General features: G+C 44.1%; 3 protein-coding genes across 4 annotated transcripts in view; 1 reads left to right on the top strand and 2 right to left on the bottom strand.

Moving 5' to 3' along the window:
- Positions 1 to 1,833, bottom strand: part of RNGTT (RNA guanylyltransferase and 5'-phosphatase) — a 170,409-nt gene extending 168,576 nt beyond the window's left edge. For both annotated transcript variants that reach the window (XM_066179570.1, XM_066179571.1), the window contains exon 1: positions 1,634 to 1,833. In XM_066179570.1, the coding sequence (XP_066035667.1) occupies positions 1,634 to 1,697 (64 nt within the window). In that variant the 5' untranslated portion in view covers positions 1,698 to 1,833. The remainder of the gene's footprint in view (positions 1 to 1,633) is intronic.
- A 14,628-nt stretch (positions 1,834 to 16,461) lies between these two features.
- BORCS6 (BLOC-1 related complex subunit 6) lies at positions 16,462 to 20,414 on the bottom strand. Its single transcript, XM_066180309.1, is given in 6 exon segments — positions 16,462 to 19,847; positions 19,849 to 19,972; positions 19,974 to 20,055; positions 20,058 to 20,229; positions 20,231 to 20,302; positions 20,349 to 20,414. Coding segments are annotated over 6 exon segments (1,134 nt in total). The 3' UTR covers positions 16,462 to 19,229.
- PNRC1 (proline rich nuclear receptor coactivator 1) lies at positions 20,228 to 22,522 on the top strand. Its single transcript, XM_066179569.1, has 2 exons — positions 20,228 to 20,793; positions 21,360 to 22,522. Exons 1-2 carry the CDS (start codon positions 20,413 to 20,415, stop codon positions 21,798 to 21,800), a joined length of 822 nt encoding a protein of 273 aa, XP_066035666.1. The 5' UTR covers positions 20,228 to 20,412; the 3' UTR covers positions 21,801 to 22,522.
- Positions 22,523 to 23,538: the final 1,016 nt, after the last annotated feature.

Below are 23,538 nucleotides of genomic sequence, written 5' to 3'. Positions count from 1 at the left end.
GAGGATTAAACCAACTGAGATGTCTCACCAGGTTCGAAATATAGTCATCAATGTCTTCCATTCCACAACCAAATGCCATCAAAAACATGTAAGATGATGTGGAAATGTGGGATAGAAAACACAGGAGTTGTAACTATTAAGCAAATCATGGCACATTGCCAGCTTAAATAACACACTGAGTAGCACATGTTGTGTTTTGAAAATATACCTTTACATCATCACAGAGAAGGTGTGAAAACTAGAAAATATTGTAGAAAAAAGCAACAACAACAACAACTGGGGGCTGGAATTCCTTGCATTATAAAGAAAAGAACTTGGGAAAACTGAAGAGAGACGTTTGCTTACTTTATCTCATCCCAGGCAGCAGAGGAAACACTCACCTGAAGTCAGTATGACAGTTAATACACTATCAAAATTGTGTGTCTAGATGATACTGAATTCACTGCCACTACATACCAGAAGACTAGATACCAAGTAACAACCGAGCCAGTGCCTTATGGGCAAGACTATCCAAGAAGACAGCAACCACAGACAAACCCTGAAATACAAGTGTAGCACCTGAGTACAAGACTTTAACTCATTTTCCAGCTGAAGAACTCAGGAACACATTGGTGACTGGAAGGGCACTGTCAGTCGGCAGAGTAACAAACTGACACAGATTAAGACTTCAGAGCATTCAGGAAAAAGAACCAAACATGGAAGAGGCTGCACAGAGGAGTGGTATCACAGAATTGGTCAGGGTGGAGGGGACCACAGAGGGTCATCTGGTCTAACCTCCCTGCTCAGAGAGTCATTCTACTGCACATTGCATAGGAATGCATCCAGATGGCTCTTGAGTATCTCCAGTAAGGGAGACTCAGCAATGTCTCAGGGCAATCTGTTCCAGCTCAGTCACTTGCACAGTAAAGAAGTTCTTTCTCAGGTTCAGGTGGAACTTCCTGTGCATCAGTTTCTGCCCATTGCCTCTAGTCCTATTGCTCGGCACCACTGAGAGCCTGGTTCCATCTTCCTGACACCCCCCCCCCCCTTAGATATTTATACACATCAATGAAAACCCCTCTCAGTCATCTCTCCTCGAGGCTGAACAAGCTCAGCTCTCTTAGCTTTTCCTCCTACGAAAAATGCTCCAAGCCTCTGATCAACTTAGTAGCTCCAGTATGGCACCTTCTGCATGCCTGGCTGTCACCACTCCCAACAGATGTGACAGACAGGAAAAGTTTCAGCCCGAAACTGAAATAGTGCGAGGCGAGAGCCCAGCACTAAGGCTCCGGGGGGCAGGAGAGGGCCCGTACCCCTGCACCTCTGGGGGAGGCCGGGGCGAGTCCGTGTCAGAGGGGGGCACAGGCCGAAGGGAGGGCGAGCCCGGCGCTGAAGGCAAAGCGCTGCTGCGGGCCGGGCTTTAAGAAGAACAGCCGCCCAACGGGAGTCGGGTCCGGGACAAACACCGGCCAGGAGCTCGGGGGGAAACACTGCACAGCCACAGCCCCAGGACAAAGAGCTCCGGCCGGGACAGAGGGGGAGAAGCCGCGGCGGCCCCCGGCGATGAAGAGGAGCGAGACCGGCGGGCAGGGGAGGGGGCCGCGCCCGCTGCCGCCCCGCGGCCGGGCAGGGCCGGACTGGGCCGGGCGCTCACCTGCCACGGGCTGTCCCCTCCTGGGGCAGTGGAGCCAGCGCGGCGGGATCTTGTTGTAGGACATGGCGGGGCCCAGGCGGCCCCGGGGGGAGGGAGGGAGGCAGGGAGGGGGCGCGGGGTGCGGGCGGCCCCGGGGCGCTCAGCGGCCCCTCGCCCGCGGCGCTTCCATTCACACCCGGCTCCGCCTCGGCCGCCGCCGCACACAGAGCGCCGGGAGCCGCTTCCGCTTCCGGGGCTCCGGGACCAGGGGTGGTGCCCGGCCGGGAAGAGGGCAGCGTAAACTGGGGTTCCTCAGCCTGGAAAGGAGGGTGGGCTGGGAAAGGAGGTGGTCACGAACTGCTACAACCTCCTCCTCTTTGTCCAGAGGAGGGCCGCGACGGGAGCACAAATTCCGCAAGAAGGGCCCGAGGGAGCTGGGGGTGTTTAGCCTGGAGAAAAGGAGGCTCAGGGGGAACTTTATCGCTCTCTAGAACTGGCTGAGAGGAGGCTGCAGCCAGCTGGGGTTCGGCCTCTTTTCTCAGGCAACCAGAAATAGAACAAGGGAATATAGTCATAAACTGCACCAGGGGAGGTTTAGGCTGGACATCAGAAGGAATTTCTTCCCAAGGATGATTAGGCATTAGAATGGGCTGCCCAGGGAGGTGGTGAAGTCACCATCCCTGGAGGTGCTTAAGGAAAGACTGGACGTGGCACTTGGTGCCGTGCTCTGGTTGAAGTAGTGGTGTTTGGTCATAGGTTGGACTCGATCTCTGAGGACCTTTACTGTCTAATTGATTCTGTGATTCGTGGTGGCACCTTCAAGCCACTACAGGAAAGTAACAGGACCTCAGTCAGAAGCAGCTGGGGGGATCATTTGTCCAGCCACAGGAGCAGTCGGCAAAGGCTGCTGCAAATGCAGTTTACACAGGTCTCAGGGAAGACTGAGCAGGTGCTTCAAAGAGAATGTAATCCACGGCTACTGAAGGAGCAAGCTCTTATCAGGTTTGGGAAACGGCCTGAGCTGAAAATAGCTGGAGACTTGGACAGACATAATTCCTCAGCTTTTACTTTTTGCCAGATGTTCCTTTATAGCCAGAAGTGGATGTAGAAATAGGTGGATCCTTCTAGTAGTGCAGCTTATTCTAATCTCGGTGCAACAGGCTTGCTAGTGTAGCAGAGATACCTCTGTCCTGGGCTTTCTGTTTCTTTTGTGAAAAAGCACACCCAGAAAGATGGCATGCAAAGACAAACAAAAACTTTGTTTCCATACAGAACTCCAGTGAAAATTCTCTGTGGGCTTTAAGAGGTCTATTGCATGGACTCAGTTGAAGAATTGTAGCCCTGAGCTGTTTGTCCATGTGAAAGGAATATCTAAGGTGTTTCCTGGTTTAACTCCTGTAGCAACTGAGCCCACACAGCCACTTACTCTCTCCTGCGTGTAGCAGAATGGGGTAGAGAATCAGAGGGGTGGAAGTGAGAAAGATCAGGGGTTGAAATAAATACAAGGAAAAATAAGGAATCGATTTACTATTTTCCATTGGCAGGCATGCGTTTGGCCATTTCCAGGAAAGCTGAGCTTCATCATTCACAATGGTGACTTGGGAAGAAAAACACCATAACTCCAAATGTCCTCTCCTTCTCCCATTTTTTTATTGCTGGAAACAACATCATACGGTCTGGGATATCCCTTTGGTCAGTTGGGGTTTTCTGTACCAGCTGTTCCAGCTGTGTCCCCTGACAAATTCCTGCCCACCCCCAGCCTGCTCACTGTCAGGGCTGCAAGAGAATCAGAAAAGGTCCTAATGCTGTGCAAGACCTATTCAGTGTTAGCTAAAATGCCCCAATGTTCCCAGTACTGTTTTGGTCACAAATGCAAAATGCAGCACCCTAAAAGCTACTTCTATGAAAATTAACTATCTCGGCCAAAACCAGTAGAGGTGGCTTCAGTGAAGCATTAGGAAATGACAGCAATAGGTTATTTTTGTACCGAATTTTCCAGTTACTTACATTTCAGTACTGTTCTGTCTGTACTTTCTGTTTTGCCATAAGCCACGTGTGCTGCCTTTGCAAGTCAGTAGGTGCCACAGCTTGCAGAACTAGCCAGAGTTGTATGTACACATATAATAGAAAGCCCTTAGGTTCTGTGAATACATTAAAACAATGAAATTAATTTCATCTGTCTAGAATTTATTACAAACTTCATTGTAGATTTTCCTCCTGCGTTTTATAACTGGATTTTATTAGACATAGTTTCTTCCCCAGAATATCATCTCATAGTAATTGAGGTATTCAGTTAGGTAGTTTGCATAACTGAGTCATTAGGTTCTCATACTATGTTGGAAGTTTCTGAATTTTGTCTTTTGTCAGATACTAATCTTCTCATCCTATCTAAAATTGAAGGTCTTGCTACAGCACAAGACTAATCATATTATTTTCCCTGACTGCTAAATGCACTTCTATTATAATGTTGCTTTATTCTGTTTGAAATAAGATGCTGATTTTCCTTTACAGAACAAGCAAGCAAGAAGTCAGACACCAGGTGGTGCCGAAGACCAGCCAGAAAAGAAAGTGGACCGAGTGCAAGGCACGTTCAGAAAGCGTGAGAAGCAAAGAGCAACAGCAAGATACTCAGTATCTGATTTCAGTAAATTGGGAGCAACGTGCAGTAAAGTCAGCAAGATGGCAAAATTAGGAACAAAACTATTTGGAGAGGGGAAGATTAGTAGAAAATGATACCATGAATGAGCAGTAATCTGTTCTCATCACCTAGATTTAAGATTCTCATATGCTTTCAAACAAGTGTAAGAGCTGCAGATCAGAAATATCATGTTTTATATATATATATATGGGAGAGTATATTTTATTTAGCAATGCACAAGGCAAGTAATTGTTTACAGCTGGTGTTATGTGTTATATGCATATACATGGACTTTGCCATATTAGATACTTTGAAACTATTTACGCAGGCACCTGGTGATGTTTGCATGTAACATCAAACACTCTTTGTGAACAGGCATGTCCTGCTTGCCTTTATACCAACAGTTAGTCTGACTCTTCTGGTGTATCAGCAGAGGAATCCAAGTCCCTCATGTCTTCCTGTGACTTTCCAAACCTGACATGGCTGTGTTTGAACAAGGACTGTGGCTGTAGCGGTCATTTCAAGGATTGCTTTGAGAAAACAACTGCAAGGTGTTAATAGTCTATGATATAATATTCCTCTTTACTGTATATCAATTTTCTTTTACCTTAGAGGTACATAGATTCTTGTACACTTAACTCTGGTTTCTGCTTACCAATTTTAATCCTTTTCCTGGTAGGGCAGACACTACAATCAAGAAGTCATTTTCCCAGGATGCAGGACATCCTCTGTGTCATGGATATAACTGCTTTGGTTTCAGCTGAGCCATGTTGGTTTAGGTAGAGGGGAGCTGAGTTTTTGTTCTTCCTTGACTTTAAACCATTTAAAAAATACCACACAGGAACCACACACACACAGATTTTAACTCTTTTTCCCAACTACATACTGAACATTTACCCAAATTGCTGCTGATTAATAATTTTACACTTCTAATTTCATAAATTATGTAGCTACTTATAATATTAATATAAGTTACCTGTTCTACAGAAAATTAATGAATTAGGTACTACTTGTGACAGAAGAACACGTGGTGTTGCCTTCTTCTATAGTGATACTGGTCAATGACCCTATTACTGTTCTGCTTCAGTATAGCATTATTTTCCATGTGTTCATAAAGTAATAAAGAATGTAATACAAAAAACATCCCTTGGGATGCTCTATGAAACAGACATTTCTGACTCTATTTAGTAAATACATTCCTTAAAAACAAAAACAAGCACAAACCCCCCAGCAAACAGATTATTTGCTAAACAGAGATTGCAAAAGGATGTAGTTAAGGGGAAGTATTTGTGAAAGAAGCTAACTGTATGCAAATGATTCATATAATATTATTTTTCCACTTTGTGGTGTAGGTGTTCACTTGGAAAGAGACTTGGTACATGGAACATAGAAAAATATAGTTTTTATTTACTGATTCAATTGATTTATTCCTTGCTTATTGGTTTTAACATTCATGGCAAACTGACTTAGGAGTACAGTGTTCCTTTATGACTAATTTCAGCATGCATGAATCTTTTGTGGGAAGTACTGATGAATAAATATTTTAACTTTGTTACTGTAGTTGTGTTTTATTCCAATAGTACTTACATTCTAATGGGTACCACAGGAAAAAAAAATTTTAAAAAAAACTGTCTTGGTTTGAAAGACAGATATCTGCTAGGGAGGGGCAGGGCCTCCCTTTGGAATGGAGAATTCAAATCTCCTCCCTCCAAATTACTATAATTTAGAAAATTAAAGGGACTTTCAGGCAGAGGTATGGAGATAGGAATAACAGTTCTTTACTAGTATGTATAAGAAGGCAAACAAACAACAACTACAGCATTAATAATAACAGAACCAGGAACCACGATGGGCTTTGTGTCACACAGCCCGGGGCAGTCCAATCTCTTGGGACTTCGAGAGCATCAGGTTGGAAAGGTGGAAAATCCCACGGCTGGTGGATGAGATCAGAAGCTCCGCGGTGATAGCTGTGTTATAAATGTATATTATATAGTTGGCTTTTCACATAACTATTATAATTGTACTGTATTATGTTTTTATTAATAAGAATTTAGAAGGGTAATGAATGTGTATTTTTTGATCATACCAGAGGGGTAAGACTGGTTTGGTTTGGTTTTTTTTTAACGCTTAAGCCACCAAGCCCGAAGCTATGGGAAGGGGGTCACCTTGTGACCCTTTTAAGAAAAAAAAACTGTTAACTTTGTGTTTTCTTATCCAACTGAAAAGAACCAGAAAACCTCAAAAGAAAATTTATACCCAAGTTACCGGACTACGTGGAGACACCCACAAAATAAATCTACTAGATAAGATTATCGGGGATACTTAAAACAGATCAAAAAGGAATGTTTGATTACCCTCTACTGAATATTCAACACGGCGCTCCTTAAAGATAGATGTCCTAAAAGGGTGAAGGGAGCGACGGGCAGACCTGGTGCCAAGTCCCCCCTGACTCTTAAAATCAAAGAAAATTCTAGGAATGCAACATTTTAAATTAATTCTTATTTGGTGTCAACAAGTATTTAAGAACCTAACTTCTGAAACGAATCTTGTTTTCAGGTTTGAAAATGAAAGTAAGATTTAAAAAGAAAGTGATTTTATTCCTTATGTGTATACAATATAAAAAAGGAATGTTGAAACAAAGTTTTGAATGCCGCAATATATTTGAGAAAATAAATTGTCCTTTACAGTGTTGTTTCTACAGAGAGCTTTGAGAGAAAGTCAGCAACAAAATTACCAGTTTTTAGTCTTTGTGACATTAGGGGGCACAACAACCTCACAGACTTGGAATGATGTAAGTTAAAGTATGGTTACTTTTCCTGTCCAAAGTAAATAGGGAACAGCATAAAATAGCAAAATCAACTCCTGGAATCATTCCATAGTGCGAGGTTACGATACAGTTCTTAACAAAATTTCAAACAGAAGACAACCCCGACATTCAGCAGAATATATACTACACCCTCCTTTTTCTAAGAGTAATAACATTAACAGACTAATGGATGCTATATATACAGCCTCCTTTCAAGTCTATTTAAATCTTGAAGTTTCCTTTCAGCTCAAGCCTCTAAGGAATCACAGTGTTAGTCGAATCAGTGGAGTGAATCTCTGTGTGGGCAGGGACCACAGAGTGAGCTTGGGACAGAGCTGCTTTAAATCCAGGCCCCTGGACTGGGTATCATACTTGGGGTAATCACCACAAGCTATCAGTCTACACAACCAAACACCTGTGTGCTGCACTGATGATGTGTAAATCTCACAGTGCAAGGGGGGACATTACCAGTCTGAGACCAAGACATGCAGACATGGCACATGATTTACTTAGTCAGTGATTTACCCAGCAGATCTACCTGGGAAGAAGTTGTCTGTCCAGAGGGTTGGTGTGCTTGAAGAAGGACAACAGCTGTGATTTCAACCACTGATTTACAGGCCTGAAAAACAAGATGTCTCGCTATTGATCCTCTACAGCTGAAATAATGGTGTGTTTGATGTATCAGAGATAAGAAGCTGGACAACAAGCTTATAAGCAAGATGCCTGTCATTCCTGGAAGACTAACACTGGTCTCCCTAGTGTTCTTACAGCTTGACCTAGACAACTGAGGCCTTACTTGCATCAGCTCTGAAGGATGATTTTCAATGGAAATCCACACTGTAAAAAATATCCACATGTAACATTGAAGAGTATATGTTCTACTGCATAAAATGAATCATATGATAGTAGTGTGCTTTGAGTATGGATGAAGTAATCAAACAATTAAAATGTCACGATGGGAGATGACTAGCAGTAAGGCAAAGTATGACATGATATATGAGAAACTCATCTAATTTAATTAAGTGGAAAGTATGACTCATAGTCTTTGGTGCTGAACTGGGGAGTGACTGGATTCCACAAAGTAGAGCAGTGTTCTGATACTACACTTTCTAGTTTCTCTGCTGCCTGAATATGGACACCTTAGTAAAAAGCTTGCCCTGACTGGAGGCTGTGGTTAAAACTAATCGAGTAACTGAGGTCCTGGTTACTGTAGGAGGCAGACTGGGGCAGAAATAGCTGTTAGAGAGTTATTACTTCTCTACAGCCTAAAATAGCAAAGAGTGGCAGTGTTTCAGCCTATAAACCTGCATGCACGATGATTAAGATCTGGGTTACTATACTGGCAGAAATCTTTCTCATGTGATCAGTCACACAAAGAAAAGATTATTACCCACAGGCACTCTCCAGACTTTCTGCATCATAATTTTGTACCTATAGATATATATGCTATGATTCTGTATGTGAATATATATCCTGTGAAAAATAATTCATGTAGGAGCTATAATAAAGTACCTGAGAAAATACATACAGACCTGATTTTATTCTAACACCTTACTATACAAAATATGTGTAACATACTGTAGAAAAGTAAATGAAGACCAGTCTCTTTTGAGATGCTTTAAGTCCTGAAAATACCCCAAGAAAATGACCAAAGGCAAAGGAAGGGAATACAGACTAAAGCAGAGGGATCAGCCTGGCAGCCCCACAAGCCTTTTAAAAATCAAATCTGAATATATATATGCTACACAAATTAAGCTATGGTAATATATATGTATGGTTATAAATATAATCAGATGCTCAAACGTTGCTCTTGTGAGGTTAGTTTCGCTTTCTGTTGGTATGCACTGTGGAACAAGCTGTACAAGAACACATGCTACTCTTTCCCAAAAAAGCCTCACTCCAAAGTAGAGAGAGGGAGGCATATCCTACATCTGCAGTACCACTGATTTAGAGAACTTTAAGAATAAACTGATAAATGTCATTTTAAATAATGATGTTGAATAGGTTGTAAATTCTTGTCATCCAATCATTTCTTAGAGAAAGGAAAAAAATTAATTTTCGCTTGGAAAAGGTCTGTAACTTCCTATGCTCCTTTCACATTCTCACCACTTCAGGCTTCACAGAACAATGATATTTTATGATGGACATGATGGAATAGACTTGGCCTCACAGAACATAGTGCCTGTGGTCCATTGCTTTTCATACAGCTACGACTGGAGTCAATGCTATGTCTTTCCACTGCTGGTTTTACCTACTGCAACTAGGTTAAGAGTAATGAAAAAACCCCTTATCATCCTTATACTCCAACCTCCACTCGGTGTGGAAAATGTCCTTGTCCAGATGGACTTTTAGGGAATTACTCAGAGAGATTAAGTTCCTCCAGAAAGGGAAGGAGGTAATAAAATTACTCTGTTCTTGCCTGAAATTAATTTCCCAGGTCTCTGAGTAAAGTTTTGGGTTTGCAATCTGTACACTCTGAAAGAGTGCAGGCTGTTGCTGGAAAATGCTAACACTTCTTCAGAAAAGCCACTTTGTGAAGTCCTTATCTAGCTCCGCCCTGCAGAAACAGCTTCTCAAAAATCCCCTTTGGGAGAAAAATCTTCACATGTCCTTCTACTTTCTGGGAGTTAGATCTGGCAAAATGATTTTAACATTGTATTTTTTTTAAATATAATTGGATGTTTTGTCAGAGACTCGCTGTGTCACACATTCTAGGCTTTCTAACCCTCAGTGAAAGACTTATCAGTCTCAGTGAATTTAGACCTGACCTATACATGTTCTGTAACACGGAGAATTAAAAAAACATGCCAGCATGTGTTGCTACACAACAGCAAAGACTAGTGAACAAAACTAAAAATGATTTATTAAACATAAATTATTGAATAATGACACAGAGATAAAGATGCCCAAGTGAGTGTAAACAGCATGTACACAATGCTGGTCATACGCAAGGTTATGCTGTTTTAAAATAGGAAGCCTGCTTTGATTATTTGTCTCAGATGCAAAGTTTGATTACCACAGAGGGAACAGGGAGAACAAAAAGACAAGACATTTTGTCCTGAAAAACAGCCCACTTCATTGTTTTCTATTCTTCTCTGTACTGCAGTTATATCAGCTTTGAAATGGGTAGAGCTGTTGCTAGGTGATCTTTTTTATCCACTTTGTAGCTGAAATTTCAGCCAGGCTGAAAACAGTTTTCATATCTCTAACAGCATAAAATTAAATTCTAAGGCATTAATAAGTGTTTTCACACAACCCTGCTTCTAACTAAGGGCCTCTTTCCTGGGGCTAACCCAACCACCAGCACAAGCAACACACTTTCATAGGCTGCAGGTCAACATGATTTAAGTGGTAGCAGCTGCAAACCCTCCCTGAGTATTTCCCTTATCTTAGCTGTGTGCATCTGGCTGGAGCACCCTTTCGTCTCCACAAGGATTCCTCCTTTGTGCTGAGCAACTGTCTGTGCCGTGGGACAAGGCTGGGAATCAATGCAGCCAAAAAACAAGTCTTCCACTCCCTCCGTGCTTGGCTCAGCTGAGTGGAGTTCTTAACTCTGGTTTGTTTTGTGGCTGCACACGGAGTCTGGATAAACTCGGAGGGAAATGCACTGGGCGAAAAGGAAGAAGTAGGCATGGCTTGGGTAGGAAAAGAGATGTTTATGCTGCTTTAACACACGCCTGTCATTGCAGCCAAATATCAAAACAGAGCCTCAGATTTTTTTAAGTTTGTGATCTACCAAGGAAATCTAGGTTAGCTTTATGTGTAAAGCTGAACAAATTCAAGTTAGAGTTGATATTATTCATCCAGATCTTGAAACAAACATGTCATTTATATTTTAACTGAAGAATGTGGGGGGCGGGGGGTTATTATTGTGTCTCTTCAGATTTGCAATATAGAAAAGACAAAGTTAAACTCAGGACAGTTCTCACACAACCACAGTCAGCAAACTAGGGTTATATCTGCTGTTGTTCCTGATCTAGCTATGTTTTGTTCCATCTGTTACTGACACCCACTGTCACCATAATTTTTTTTTTTTTTTTTAACTTTTGGGTGGCAAAACCACATGTACAAAAATTGGCAATTGCTTCCTTTTTTTTTTTTTTTTTTTAATGGGGTGAGGGCTATAAAGGATGGTTCAATCACATTCATTGTCCGTTTAATGTCAAATATTATTTTCTTCTATATGACCCGTAACATCCAAACCTCTGATAAGTAACTGTGTATCCGGTTTCAACAGCATTAGTCACCTTGGAGATACAGTAATTTCTGCCACCGAAGGAGAGGGTGGCCTGCAGTGAGTACTTGCCAGCCCCGCAGATCCACCCCAGCCAATCTGTGGTGGTACAAGCAATCTACCACCTGGCCTATTTATCCTTTACTCTGCCTTCAAGAGAAGCAACCTGCAGCCAAGCTTGCAGAGCTCCCCGTGAGATCGCTGATCTCTTTGTCCTAAGGGCGTGCCACTTCCTCAGCAACTCGCAAAAACTCTTCTGCAGTGAGAACTCACTTTCAATCTCACCTGCTATTGAATAGGTTGCCAAAATACAAGTATGTCAGCCTACTAGCACACTGGCTGAGCCAACATGATGTATACACAAAGTACATTTGTTAACTGACGTTCTTAGAAGTTGTTTAGAACAACAGTGTAACCTAGAAAAAAAGAATCCACTAACCAGGAAGGAAAGCTGTGTATGGAAAACAGGGCTCAGTAGTAGCATTCCCTGAGGGAACTGTTAAGAACAGGGATCGAAAAAAAAAAAAAAAAAAAAAAAAGCCTAGCACATAAAACAGTGTAACAGAGAAACATTTTGATAGGACTCCCCAGTGTTTCCATCATCCAGCTGCCTTCTCACAGAAGTAACACATCCTGTTAAAGATAGGTTATCTAGCAGGCAGCAGTGACAAGTCGTGCAGTTGTATGTGTTTCATGCATGTGTAACACGGTTTTATGTTCAACTCAGGAAACCTTTGTTTCCCAGGTATTGTGCAAATGGATGTCAGCAGGGTACTTAATTCAAAGTCTCATTTACAGATCGGTAGAGAAACAAACATAGTTTTGCCCCAGTCTTGTTTTGTCTGTTAGCCAAGCTGAACTACTTCTGAGACAAAGCGCTGACCCTTATCTTGAAGCATAGCTTATAAATAATCAAGGACAAAGAGCATGCACAAGTGATTTCACAACTGTACGTGCTGATGAATGAATGCCGCAACCAAAAATTCCTACAGTGCTACGTCAATTCCCGTAGTCATCAACAAGTTACACAAATTTTCTGGCTTAAATTAACACGTAGGGGTAACATGTTCCATGACTCCTACTTTGCTGAATGTCCCAATCAGTTACCTCACTGTGCAGTTACAGTGCAAGAAACAGACTGTAGCATTAGGTTGGACTGAAGTCTTTGCAATCATTGCTGATAGGTATTTTAATAAAAAAGATTGTACATGCTTATTAAGACCATTATTAAAAGCTCAATTTAAACAACTTTTAAGCTTGACTTTTTACAGCTATTCTACCCAGTATAGCCCAACATTAATTTTTGTTTTGAAACAGATGTTTTATCACTTATGTGGAATTAGTGTTTTGGTCATGACTTGCATTTTTTCTATTGTCTGTGCAGCACAAAGTATGAATAATCTTGTTAAAAAGGAATTGCTTTGCCACACTAAAGTATGTACACATGATTCTTGGTGAACAAAAGAAAGGAACTGCTTTGGCATATCCTGTACTCCAAACATTCCATCCCCTCCTTTTCTACCACGATTTCTTTCCAAGGTCTGTTGCAAGTAATAAATGTAATACATCCCATTAAGTTTCATAACTTCCACAAAAATACATCCAGCTCTTTACAAAGTCAGCAAGAGCCCTGTGTGAATGCATGCCAAAATGAAGGCAGGGAGACCAGAATTTCATTTGGCAGTAGCCTTACTACAGTATTTACTTAATAATCTTTCTATGACTAAAAAGAAAAACAATACAGTTTGCTTTGGGGGCTTGCACATACTGCATCACCTCACCATATCACATACTATTTGGTGTTCTATAAGCCCAGCCTTGGGAGCCTACGTAAGCAGCAGCTGATTGATTTGCACCTCTCTTACCAGAAACATCACAGCACTCACAGTTATACTAGTCTTATTTTGCAAGTAGTTTGTAATTTTTATTTGCATTTGTTGGCCTATTATTAAAATAGATCAGAACCAAATAATAAGACCTAGCTCCCTCCAATTACAGATGTTTAATTTTTCAATAATGTCTCCTGTTTAGTATAATTATCTGCTATATATGTAGTTTCTGACTTGCCAGTGCCTGAGGTTTGATTTTAAAGCAAGACAATTGTCGGTGGCTATTCTGGATACAAGAAGCATTGCAGAAGACAGCAGCATGGAATTATAAAAAGTGTAACGTAATTTACTATGACATTTTAATGACATCAAAAAGGAATAGGTCAGGTAGGCAGAAGAAGCCTCGGCTAGGACCTGCAGATAGCCGTTTGAAATTTGAGACAAACAGGAATGAAAAACAAGGACAGCTAGAAGAGGACATAACTGAGCTAATAAGGCTGGTGCCTTGCCAGTACGCTAACAAAGATGTAGTAAGTCGTGCAATTGCAGGCAGAAGATAAGCGGGATCAAAGAACAGCACCGAGAACTTATGAGGTCCAGAACGAGGTTTTGCCAGGAGAAATGGGGTACAGCTGGTGGCTGTCGAAAATGGTGAACGGAGCGGGAAAGGAGGGGGTGGGGACACACTTGTAACTTTCCAGTTCCTCTCAGCAGACAAAAGAAAGCTGATGGCAGCGGAGCAGGAGAGATGAAAGGCTTGTAGTTGCACATCTCTTTTCTTTAAAGAGGGAAACAAAACCAAACTAGATCGGTATCATCAACTATAAATGGCATGCGGGAAGAGTTTTGGAAAATGGAAAATCACAATGTTGCTCAGTGATGAGAAACTCCCTCCCCCTCCAGCTTAGGACACGTCACTGGAAAAGTCCCAGCCTAGGAAAAAAAAAATCCACTGAGTAAACAAATTGCATAGGCAGTGAAAACAGAAAGTGGAACAAAGTCAAATGATACTTTGGCTTTAAAGGAGTTTATTTTCAGGAAAGCATTTCCTTGAGTGGCATCAGCTCAAGTTCAAACAAGAAAAATCTCATTAGAGTAAAAATGGCTGGTAAACTTCACTGCTGATATTAGGCCATTAAAAGAAAGCTCACTTATTAAAAATCTAAGATTTCAACCTGGGAATTTTTGAATTTTCAGCTACTGAGTGTAGTAAAATGATCCCACTGACAAACCAGATACCCAGGATTGGGCAAGTTTGTGGAATTTTTTTTCCCCTTAATTTACATGTATTTGTAGACAAAGAAATCCTTAACTGAACCCTTCTGAACAACTCCCTGGGCATGGCTCTTTGTCTTGCAGGCAAGTTCAGTGGTGAGAATTTTTCCAGCCAGTCTATAAAGAAAACAAAGAAAAAACTTCCTTGGTGACAATGAGACAAGAAATACAGGGTTGGATAAAATTCTAGGATTCTTACCTCTCTAACTAGCAGTCATTAAAAAAAAAAATACTGACATAAATTATTACCCTTCCCTGATAAAAATCTACTTTCAACAAGGGTACTTCATAGTAATTAATCACAGCAACATTAACTCAAATTCTGGAAACAATTACAGTGGCAGCACTTTGTAGTTGTAATTTAGGAAAAGAAAGATAGTTTTACCTTTGCTTTTCTGCTCCCACACTTAATGAGTGCTGCTTCATCCTGGCCAATGCACATAACAGTCCAACCCTGCTAGCAAACCTATTCACATTCTCTCAGACTTGGGAAGAGGATCAATTAAGAGGTTTTGGGTGAAGAAGTTACGAGTTTTTTGTTTGTTGTATGGCTTCTAATGTGTATAAATAGTAGAAGGGAACCAGAACTGCAGGAAGGTTTCAAATTTTGATTATCATTTTTCCTGTTACAAGATAAGGGTAATGTTACTGCTGTCACAACAGAGGGCACAAGGATCTTGTCTGCTAAAGGGGAAGCTCAGGACTCAAGTCCATTGATCACATCTCTAATTTTGGAGCTTCAAACAACAGAGAACAACAGTGACAAAAGCTTTCCCAAGGCACTAAGCTGAAGGGGCAAACATGAAATTCAGTTGTGTTTCAATTCCTGCATCTGATGCCGTTATTGCGTTAAGCTTTCGAAAAGAGAAGTGTCATGAATTTTCCATGTGTGCTCTTACATGCGTGGCAGGAGGTTCCAAGATGGGGCCAGGGTGGGGACAATGCCAGAAGTACAGACAATGTTTGCAAATATGTACTAATTGGATTGATTTATAATTTTTATAGGAATGTTCTTTTCTCAAAGTAATTTTTGGGCAATAAAACCAGGTTGTGACAATATCCTAAATATAATCTGTTGTTCTTTAAAAGTTGTTTTTCTTTCATGAGTACAGACTACGGTTGATCAGGACTAAGGTAGTCCTAGGTTGATCATACTAAGGTAGTATGGCATCTGACAGCCAGAACCTGTCTTATGCTGGATGACACCTATTGCAAGAGGTCTCTGTCTTAACACTCTTTTCAGTTTTGTCTAACACAGTTTGCTAGAATTGATCTTACTCCTCTGGAGAGCTGTTTATAATTTGGAAGCTTCGCAATTTTTTGTCTTCTGGCAGTGCAACCATGCTGTTTGAAACCATTTCAAAATAGTTGCATCTGTAATGCTAAGAGGTTTGCTCTTGGATTCAACTCACACGCTGTTCCTCACACTGGTAACTCAGTTGAGACCTTACTCACGGGAGTAAGTACCACCAAAAAGCTGCACATTGCAGCCAAAAATTTTGTGCATTTTAGATACAAGACACACACAAAGTTGATGTATTTAGTTATTGAACATTTGATGCAGTTAAGCAACAGTGGAAAAAAAGCCTTAAAAGTGAAGTGTTGGTGAAGTTCATTCTTGCTTGTGTGACCAGGTTTTTTCTCAGCTATAGTAAGGTTTTATCTGGTAAAGCTTTAAATAGCATGGATATGGAACTGGGTCAGAGTCAAGGAATAGAAAACCTCACAAAGAAGGGAAGATTAAATACGCACTGAATGAAGCAAAACCAACCATACCTTAATCAGAAAAAGGATTTCCAAAGTCAGACCTTACACTTGAACGAAAAATTATCAGACTAAGCCAATTCCTAATGGAGTCACTGGTGGCTCTCAGAGTAGAGAAGTCATTCCTAGTCCACAGCTAATTTTGCATCTGGCTTTGCTTAGTGCTACACACATCATTGTATTTTGTTGACTTTCTTCCCTGACCTTGCCCGTATTGTTACAAGGAAAGTTCACTTGACAGCTGATAAGGAAAGCAACCAATTGTAAAGCTGAGTGACTATGTAAAAAAATATATGCAAGCCATTTGAAGGTCTTGGAAAACCATGGTTTTACACTGCTCACCCACAGACTAAGCAAAAAAGTCTAAAAGAACTTGAAAGTTTTCACTCTCAACACCCAAAAGCTGGAAGGTGCTAGAATTAACACAAGATTTGCACAAGAAAACCTGCACTAGGGTCAAAAGAGCAGTGCAGAAGTGTATGGCTGCAGAAGGACCGCCTTCACCAGAAGATACCGAGCTGCACGTAGCTCACAGGCAGTTCACACGGGATTTCAAGGGCAGGGCTGGCACCAGAGCTGCGCTGAAAGAGATGCTGGCAAGTGTCACCGTTCCTGCAGCAATGGAGGCTGATCTGGACAGGGACGCTGGAAACCACAGCAGCCATGCAGTTACCAATCGATACCGATTGAGGGGGCACACAACAGGCTGACATCAATTGGGCTGTGGCTGCCCCAGGGATGGCAAAGGCACAAGGCAGACACCGGGGAGCAAGTGAAGGAGTCACTTCAACAAGTTCAGTTAAATCTGCTCTTCAAAAAAGCTGATGTGTTCAGAAAAATATTAAAAATCCAAACTCAAGCAGCATAATTACTGCTTTCTTCATGCTTGCAATTCACTAGTCAGTCATTACTCTTTCATCACATAAATGACATCACTGTCAGAAATTATTGCCGGAGGACCTAGACTGAAACCAGCTCTGCAATCACATAAAAAGGTCTCTGCAGATGCAAGAGCAGAGTTTAAATTAGCTTTCAAATTATTTTCCCAAACAGAAACACAGTAAGTGAAACACCTCAACAACTAATCACTAACAATTAAAAACATAAAAGTAATAACTTTATTCTACAGATTCAACAATTTTAGTAGGGAATTAGCACTGAATGAAGATGATTGCAAATGAAACCCAAGAGCGTACTGAAACACTTTAAAGGCTTCAGCTTAGGTTGTGTGAGTGAAGAGTAGCTGTACATATGAAGCTACACAAATAAGCTTGCAGGTCTTTCCTGTACATTTCAACAGTACTCACAAATTGCGCAAGATCAACCTTTGGTGTTCACTCTTGGCGTATACCAAACACACTTAGCAAAACTACTGCATCTGCATAACAGACAAGTTCAAACTTTCCCAGGAATAACAAAACTATTAAAAGTACACCTGTTACTGTGGTGTTGAGCAATCTTTAGTGTCTTCTAGGCCCATGGGATGGGATGCAGCAGCAGTTAAGTTCTTTTTCTCCCCCCTGACTTCCCTTAGGGCTCTGGTCACCTCCTGGAGCCACAGCTACACCCCAGCTGACAATACCAGAGAGAGCTCTACCTTGGCACAGCCCAGTTCCAGTCTTGTCCCATGGCTAGGGCTACAAGGCCACACATGAAACACACCCGTGCTGAGAGAAAGACATGGACATGCCAAGGGGCTCAAAACAGGCCAGAGACTGGCATCATGCAAACCAGGGTGGCATTAACATGAATTATTTTGTTATAATTCAGTATTGTCTGCATGCAAAAGCACAGGGTATCACAGTGTCCATCCCTCACTCAGTGTTTTTAACAAGATTACAGTGGGGTAGCAGCTCTGCCCATCATAAACCCATCTGCTCTTCAACCACAGGTACAGGACTTGAGCAGTATTTCTGGCTACCTTCATTCCACCGTTTTTAGGAGCCGCTGGTCACCAAAAGCACTATTACACTTACATAAGAACACATTGATCATTTTCCTGCTGAAATCTTGTTACAGGGACATTTGTGACCTAAATTGATTGCTACAAGCATTACCTAAGAGGCTTTTTGCATAGGAACATTAGAGAGTAGAGAATTCAGCTACTGTCAGGTCTCAGAGGAAACACTCACTGATACAGCAAAATCACTTCTGCACACTGTGATGCATATACAAAAGCTTTAAGTTATACAAATAAATTATTCCAAAGCAGTCATTTTATGTCAGTCATACACCCACGTATTGTCATCGTGTATTTGAATTCCTCATGTAATTAGATCTTTTCCCAACTGGAAAGAAAAAAAAAATAAACCAACAACAAAAAAGTAAACTACAAAATAACAGGATCATTTCACAGTGATGCCATTTAAACTTTTACACCGTGAAAATTGTAAAGATTAATAGAGGCAAAGCACATTTAATCTGAAAGCTTTTATTTTAAACTTTGCTCATGGATTTGTCCTTATCTGAATCTCAATTATCTTCCATGGACTTTATATTCTCCTCAGAAAACAAGTAACTTTGCTATATGTATTAGACTTACTCTCATCTTAAAACTGTGTCCTGTAAGAAACAGTGGTGTTCTGTGAGTTTCTTTGCTGTAACAGCACAGGTGAGAATTACTCTTCAGGCACCAAATCAACTACAAATAAGCACACATGCCTGTAAGCATCAAGCAGGTACTCACAAGAATTTTGAATTTGATTTAGAAAAAAAATTAACAGCTACTTTAAATTAATACTCGTTAGTTTCTCTTAGCCCTCAATAAATAGAAAGCGTAAGGCATGTGGAATCCAAATTCTTTAATGGAGCTGAAGCTAAAAAGCATCATCTGCCATTTACCCCGCGGTTTTCAACCGGGACCTTTTCCTTCGTCGGTCGCAAAAATTTCCCTTCGTCCAGACCAATACGGGCGATCTGGCCACTGACGCCGGCAAGTCACGAATGGGGGAGAGCTAGCGAGGATGTGCAGGTGGGAGCTGCGGACGCCGTGAGCGGTGGGGCCGCCAATGCGAGAGAGCAGCAGCCCCAGGACCCCGCTGCCGGCACGGGAGGGGCGGCGGCGGGAGCAGCTACTTGCAGAGCCCCTCCAGCCGCTCCAGCGTGCCCTTCATGTCACGGATGCGCTTGGCCAGGGCGGGCACGGGCTGCATGGCGCGGTCCAGCTCCTCGCAGCGCGCCACCAGCGCGTACATGGCGCGGATGCTGAGGTCGGCCGCCTCGCCCAGGCTCTCCACGCCGTCGCGGTAGGTCTGGATGCAGCCGACGCTGAGCGCCGTCAGCGCCTGCAGCCCGCAGTGCACGTTCCGCAGCAGCTCGTCCACCTGCGCCGCCACCTGCCCGGCCAGGGCCACCACGTCCTGCAGCGCCCCGGGGTCGATGGCGGGGATGGAGGACCCGCCGCCCCCCGCCGGAGGCTCGCCCCGCGGGGCGCCGCTCAGCCGGATCCGCCGCTCCAGGTTGTTGGCTACGAACTGGGTGAGGCGGCCCTCGCGCAGCACCGTCCCCTCCAGTTCCAGGGCGCTAGCCAGCGTCGCTCGCCGCCCCTCCGGCAGCTGCCGCCCCGCTGCCGCTGCCGCCGCCGCCCCTCCGCCGCCAGCCAGGCTGAGCGCCTCCAGGCTTCGCTCGTCCCGCCCCCGCCCCTCTGGCGGCTCGGCGGCCGGGCCCGGCTCCTCCATGGCGAGCGACGCGTGCCCGCCCGCCGCCACCGCCCACCGGGGGGCGCGCCGACGCCTGTTTACGTCTCCCGCGATTGGTTGCGGCGCCTGCGGGGGTGTGGCCTGGGCTGCTCGTGCGGATTCCGATTGGCCGGTGGAACACCGCCCGCCCGCCGCGCACTGCGAGCCCGTGACTCGGAGGCCGGGGGCGTGCCCGCCCGGATTGGGCGGCCCCAAGAGGAGGCGTGGCCCCGAGTGTTTGTGTCGCTTCCGATTGGCTGGAGCGAGGGCAGAGAGGACGCCGCTCCGCCGCGACTGGCGGGGCGCGACGAGGAGGGGCGGGGCTGGCGCCGTCAGCGCGCGGCGGTTGGCGCGGGGGCGGAAGTGGGCGGGTCGCGCCCGGGTAACAACACCGGGGAGCTGCTGGCGGCTTTCCTCACTCCCCCGCCATGTTCTCCTAGCGGCGGCTCCGGTTGCGCCACCACTTCCTCAGCCCGTCACAAAGCCCGGGCAAACCCTCCCCAGCAACCCGACCCGCTCGTCCCCGCTTGGGCTCGACCCCTTTCCCCGGCATAACTCTGGGTACCCACGTCCGACCATGGTTACCACTACGGCGCCGCCGCCCTTCCTGGCTCGGATCTCGGCGGGCACCGAAGACCCGCGGCGGCTGCCGCCCTCTGCCCTGCTCCAGCGCCTCCGGCGCGGGGACAGCAACTGCGAGAACCAGCCCAGCTGCTGCCTGGCGGGCCCGGGGGGCAGCGCCCGCCCCGCGCTGAAGAGGGTGCGGCGGAGGAAAGGAAAGATCCGGCCCGGCCCCGCGGGGCTCCTGCCTAGCCGCTACCAGCAGTACCAGCAGCACCGCGCCGGGCTGGGGAGAAGGACGCCGCTGGGAACCGACCTGGTGACGGACGCCCCCCCGGAGGAGCTCCCTGCGCCTGCCCCCTCGAGACCCGCGCCCGGAAAACCCCTCAGGAAGGAGGTAGAGACAAGGCTGCGCTACTTTTTCTCACTTCGGCCCCCTCCCGGAGCCGGGCGACCGTTTTTCCTTTCCCTCGGGGTGGTCGCGGTGGTGGGGGAGCGGCGAGCGGGGCGCCCCCTCAGAGCGGTGAGGGGGGGACCGGGCGGGGGGGCGGCAGAGTTTCCGTTACGCTCGGACAGGGCGGGGAGGGGCTGAAAGGCGAACCGCGGTCGGCGATTGGCTACCCGGAGCCCACCAATGGGCGCCCGGCGCTGCGCCCCAGCAACAAGCCAGATTTAGCCCTGCCGCTGGCCGCGCGCCAGCCCCGCCCCTCGCTCGCCGAAGGCGGGACGTGCGTGGCGCGCAGCGCCCCATGGCGGCCGGGGGGAGCTCCGCGCCCTCAGGCCGCCCGTGCCAGCCGAGCGGTGGGATGAGCGGTGGGATAAGTGAGAAATAGCGGGGAGAAGGCTTCTCGGTACCGGTCTCCCTGCCGAAGTGATCCCCGGCGCCTCACTAAGTGTCGAGGGCGGTGAGGGAGCGCGGAGGAGAGGGGTCGTGGTTGACGTGACTCTTCTTTGTCTCCGCAGTTCTTAAAAAACAAGATGGGAAAGACGGAGAAGGCGGCCGTCCCCTACGGCCAGCCCGTTCACAGCTTACACCTGTGTGAACAACCAAAGATTAACAGGCAGAAGAATAAGTGTAATACGCCAGTGACGAAAATCGCCTCGGCGAAAAAGATAGAGAACTTTTGGCAGGATTCTGTGTCGCCGGAAATAGTTCAGAAGCAGGAGAAAAAGCCACTTAAAAACACAGAGAACTTCAGAAATGCCAAGTCCAAGAAACCTATCGCCCTAAATGAAGTGAGCCAAAAAGAAAATTACGCTGGGGCGAAGTTTAGTGACCCACCATCTCCCAGTGTCCTTCCAAAGCCTCCCAGCCACTGGGTGGGTGGCACAACTGAACTGTCTGACCAAAACAGGGAGTTGATGGCAGTCCATTTGAAAACTCTCCTAAAAGTTCAAGCGTAGTTTCCAAGATCTCTTGAGTAATTGGCAAAGAAAACTCCATCCAGGAAACTTAAACATGCCTTGTTGCAAAAAAAAAAAAAATGCAAAAGACTGTCAAGTCTTATAATCACATAAAAAAAAATCCTTGTATTATATTTTTTATGGTTGTGTAAATAGTGTACATCTTGTATTATGTGTATATTCTTGTTCATACTTTGAGAGGTACATTTTAGTTTTGTTATGAAAGGATGTATTTTGCACTGCCTGATTGGTAGATGTCTTGTACATAAAATATGGACAATTTTACGTGTGTGCTTGACACATGAAGACTTGACTTGCTTTGCACAAGGTAATGAAAATTTTGGAAGGAGAGTACAACTTTCTCATTAAGGTTCCAGATCAAATGTGAATGTTTTATTTGTGCACTACTGACAATAGTTTTACATTCTGCCTCCCAATCAAGTATAAACATGGAATTTTCATACAAATGTGAAGTTTTGCCCTCTGCTCTGGAAACTATCTGGAATTCTTGTTCATCTGTTCGTTTTTAAAATTAACTGGAATTTGACTAAAATTCCTAGCCACCAATTTGAGCACTGCTGATTTCTTTAAAGAAGTTTAAAAAAAAAAAAACAACAAAAAAAAAAAACAACCAAGAATAAAAACCAGAAAGAGCAGAGCTTTCTGCCAAGAATTCAATTGGTCACTAAAAAAATTAAATAAAACAATTTGGCCTCCCCTTATACATGTCTCTGTTTTTCTTTGAGTGTGTGTCTGTTAATTCAAGTATGTGAATTTAAATTACTTGATTGCCTTTTAGTGCATTAGTATAAATAGTTTGTCTTCTAACTGTCTCAGGCAAAATTAAGAGATTAAATAGCTCACCAAGAATTCCTTTTGTTTAAAAACAAAGTCACCTTTGTGACAAGTCATTCTAGGATTGTATGGTTTGTTGGTAATGTGTTTCAAGCAAGTTGGGCAGTTGGACATTGAAATTCATGCAGTAATGCTCCTTAAATGTTTTCATAGTTAGGGGCTATTAAACAAGTCAATACTGAAAAGTAGCAGTGACAGAAAATGAATGGAGCAAGTCGAATTTTGTATTTTTCAGCAGGTTTGTCTCTTATAGCTCTGCTGGAAAATACTTTAGGAACACTTAAAATTCTTAAGGAATTGGACTGTGGATTAGTCTGACAGGCATATTGAGGAGGTAACAGATTTGGAGTTATTTTCCTAATCTAGTGTTTAAATAAGATTAATACTAGGAAGTATGCGAAATTTACGTAAGCTAGAAAAGCATTTTTTGAGTATTTTTAAGTTTTTGGATCCACCAAAAAATAATACACTCTCGGTGCTCCAGTGTCCTAGGAGAGGTACTTAGGAGGAAAACGGCTGCTTGTCTGGCTGAAGTGGCTCTGCAGTGTGAGCAGCGTTTGCGGAGAGAGGTTAAGCAGCGTTAGGTGTGTTGACGGTGCCTGTGCTGCAGCTTTGGTCCAGAGCATCGCTTCCTTCTGCACAGGGCAATTGGCACGATACATTAGTACAGCCCTGGCATGAGCTTGGTCAAAAGCTCAAAACTAAGAGTTTTTTGGCTTGTTTATAGCCAAAATTGGTTGGTAGTTCTAAAATTAGTTTATTGGTTGTGTAGTTCTAAAATTAGGCTATTTAGCTATAGATGTTGTAAACTAAGGGTTGATACAAAATTTCTAGTGTACCCCAAAGAATTAGAGGTTCATTGTCTTGCAAAAGAGAGTCGTAT

The sequence above is a fragment of the Chamaea fasciata genome, unplaced genomic scaffold (genome assembly GCF_029207755.1).
Source record: "Chamaea fasciata isolate MVZ Bird 193981 ecotype frontalis unplaced genomic scaffold, bChaFas1.0.hap1 SCAF_3, whole genome shotgun sequence".
NCBI classification, from domain to species: Eukaryota; Metazoa; Chordata; class Aves; order Passeriformes; family Sylviidae; genus Chamaea; species Chamaea fasciata.
Note: the sequence above shows the minus strand (reverse complement) of the source record. Positions and strands in the feature narration are given on the sequence as shown.

Coding starts and splice junctions, on each gene's coding strand:
- PNRC1 (XM_066179569.1), top strand. CDS start 20,413: ATGGTTACCACTACGGCGCCGCCGCCCTTCCTGGCTCGGATCTCGGCG. Junction 20,794..21,359: donor GAAAACCCCTCAGGAAGGAG/GTAGAGACAAGG, acceptor TTGTCTCCGCAG/TTCTTAAAAAACAAGATGGG.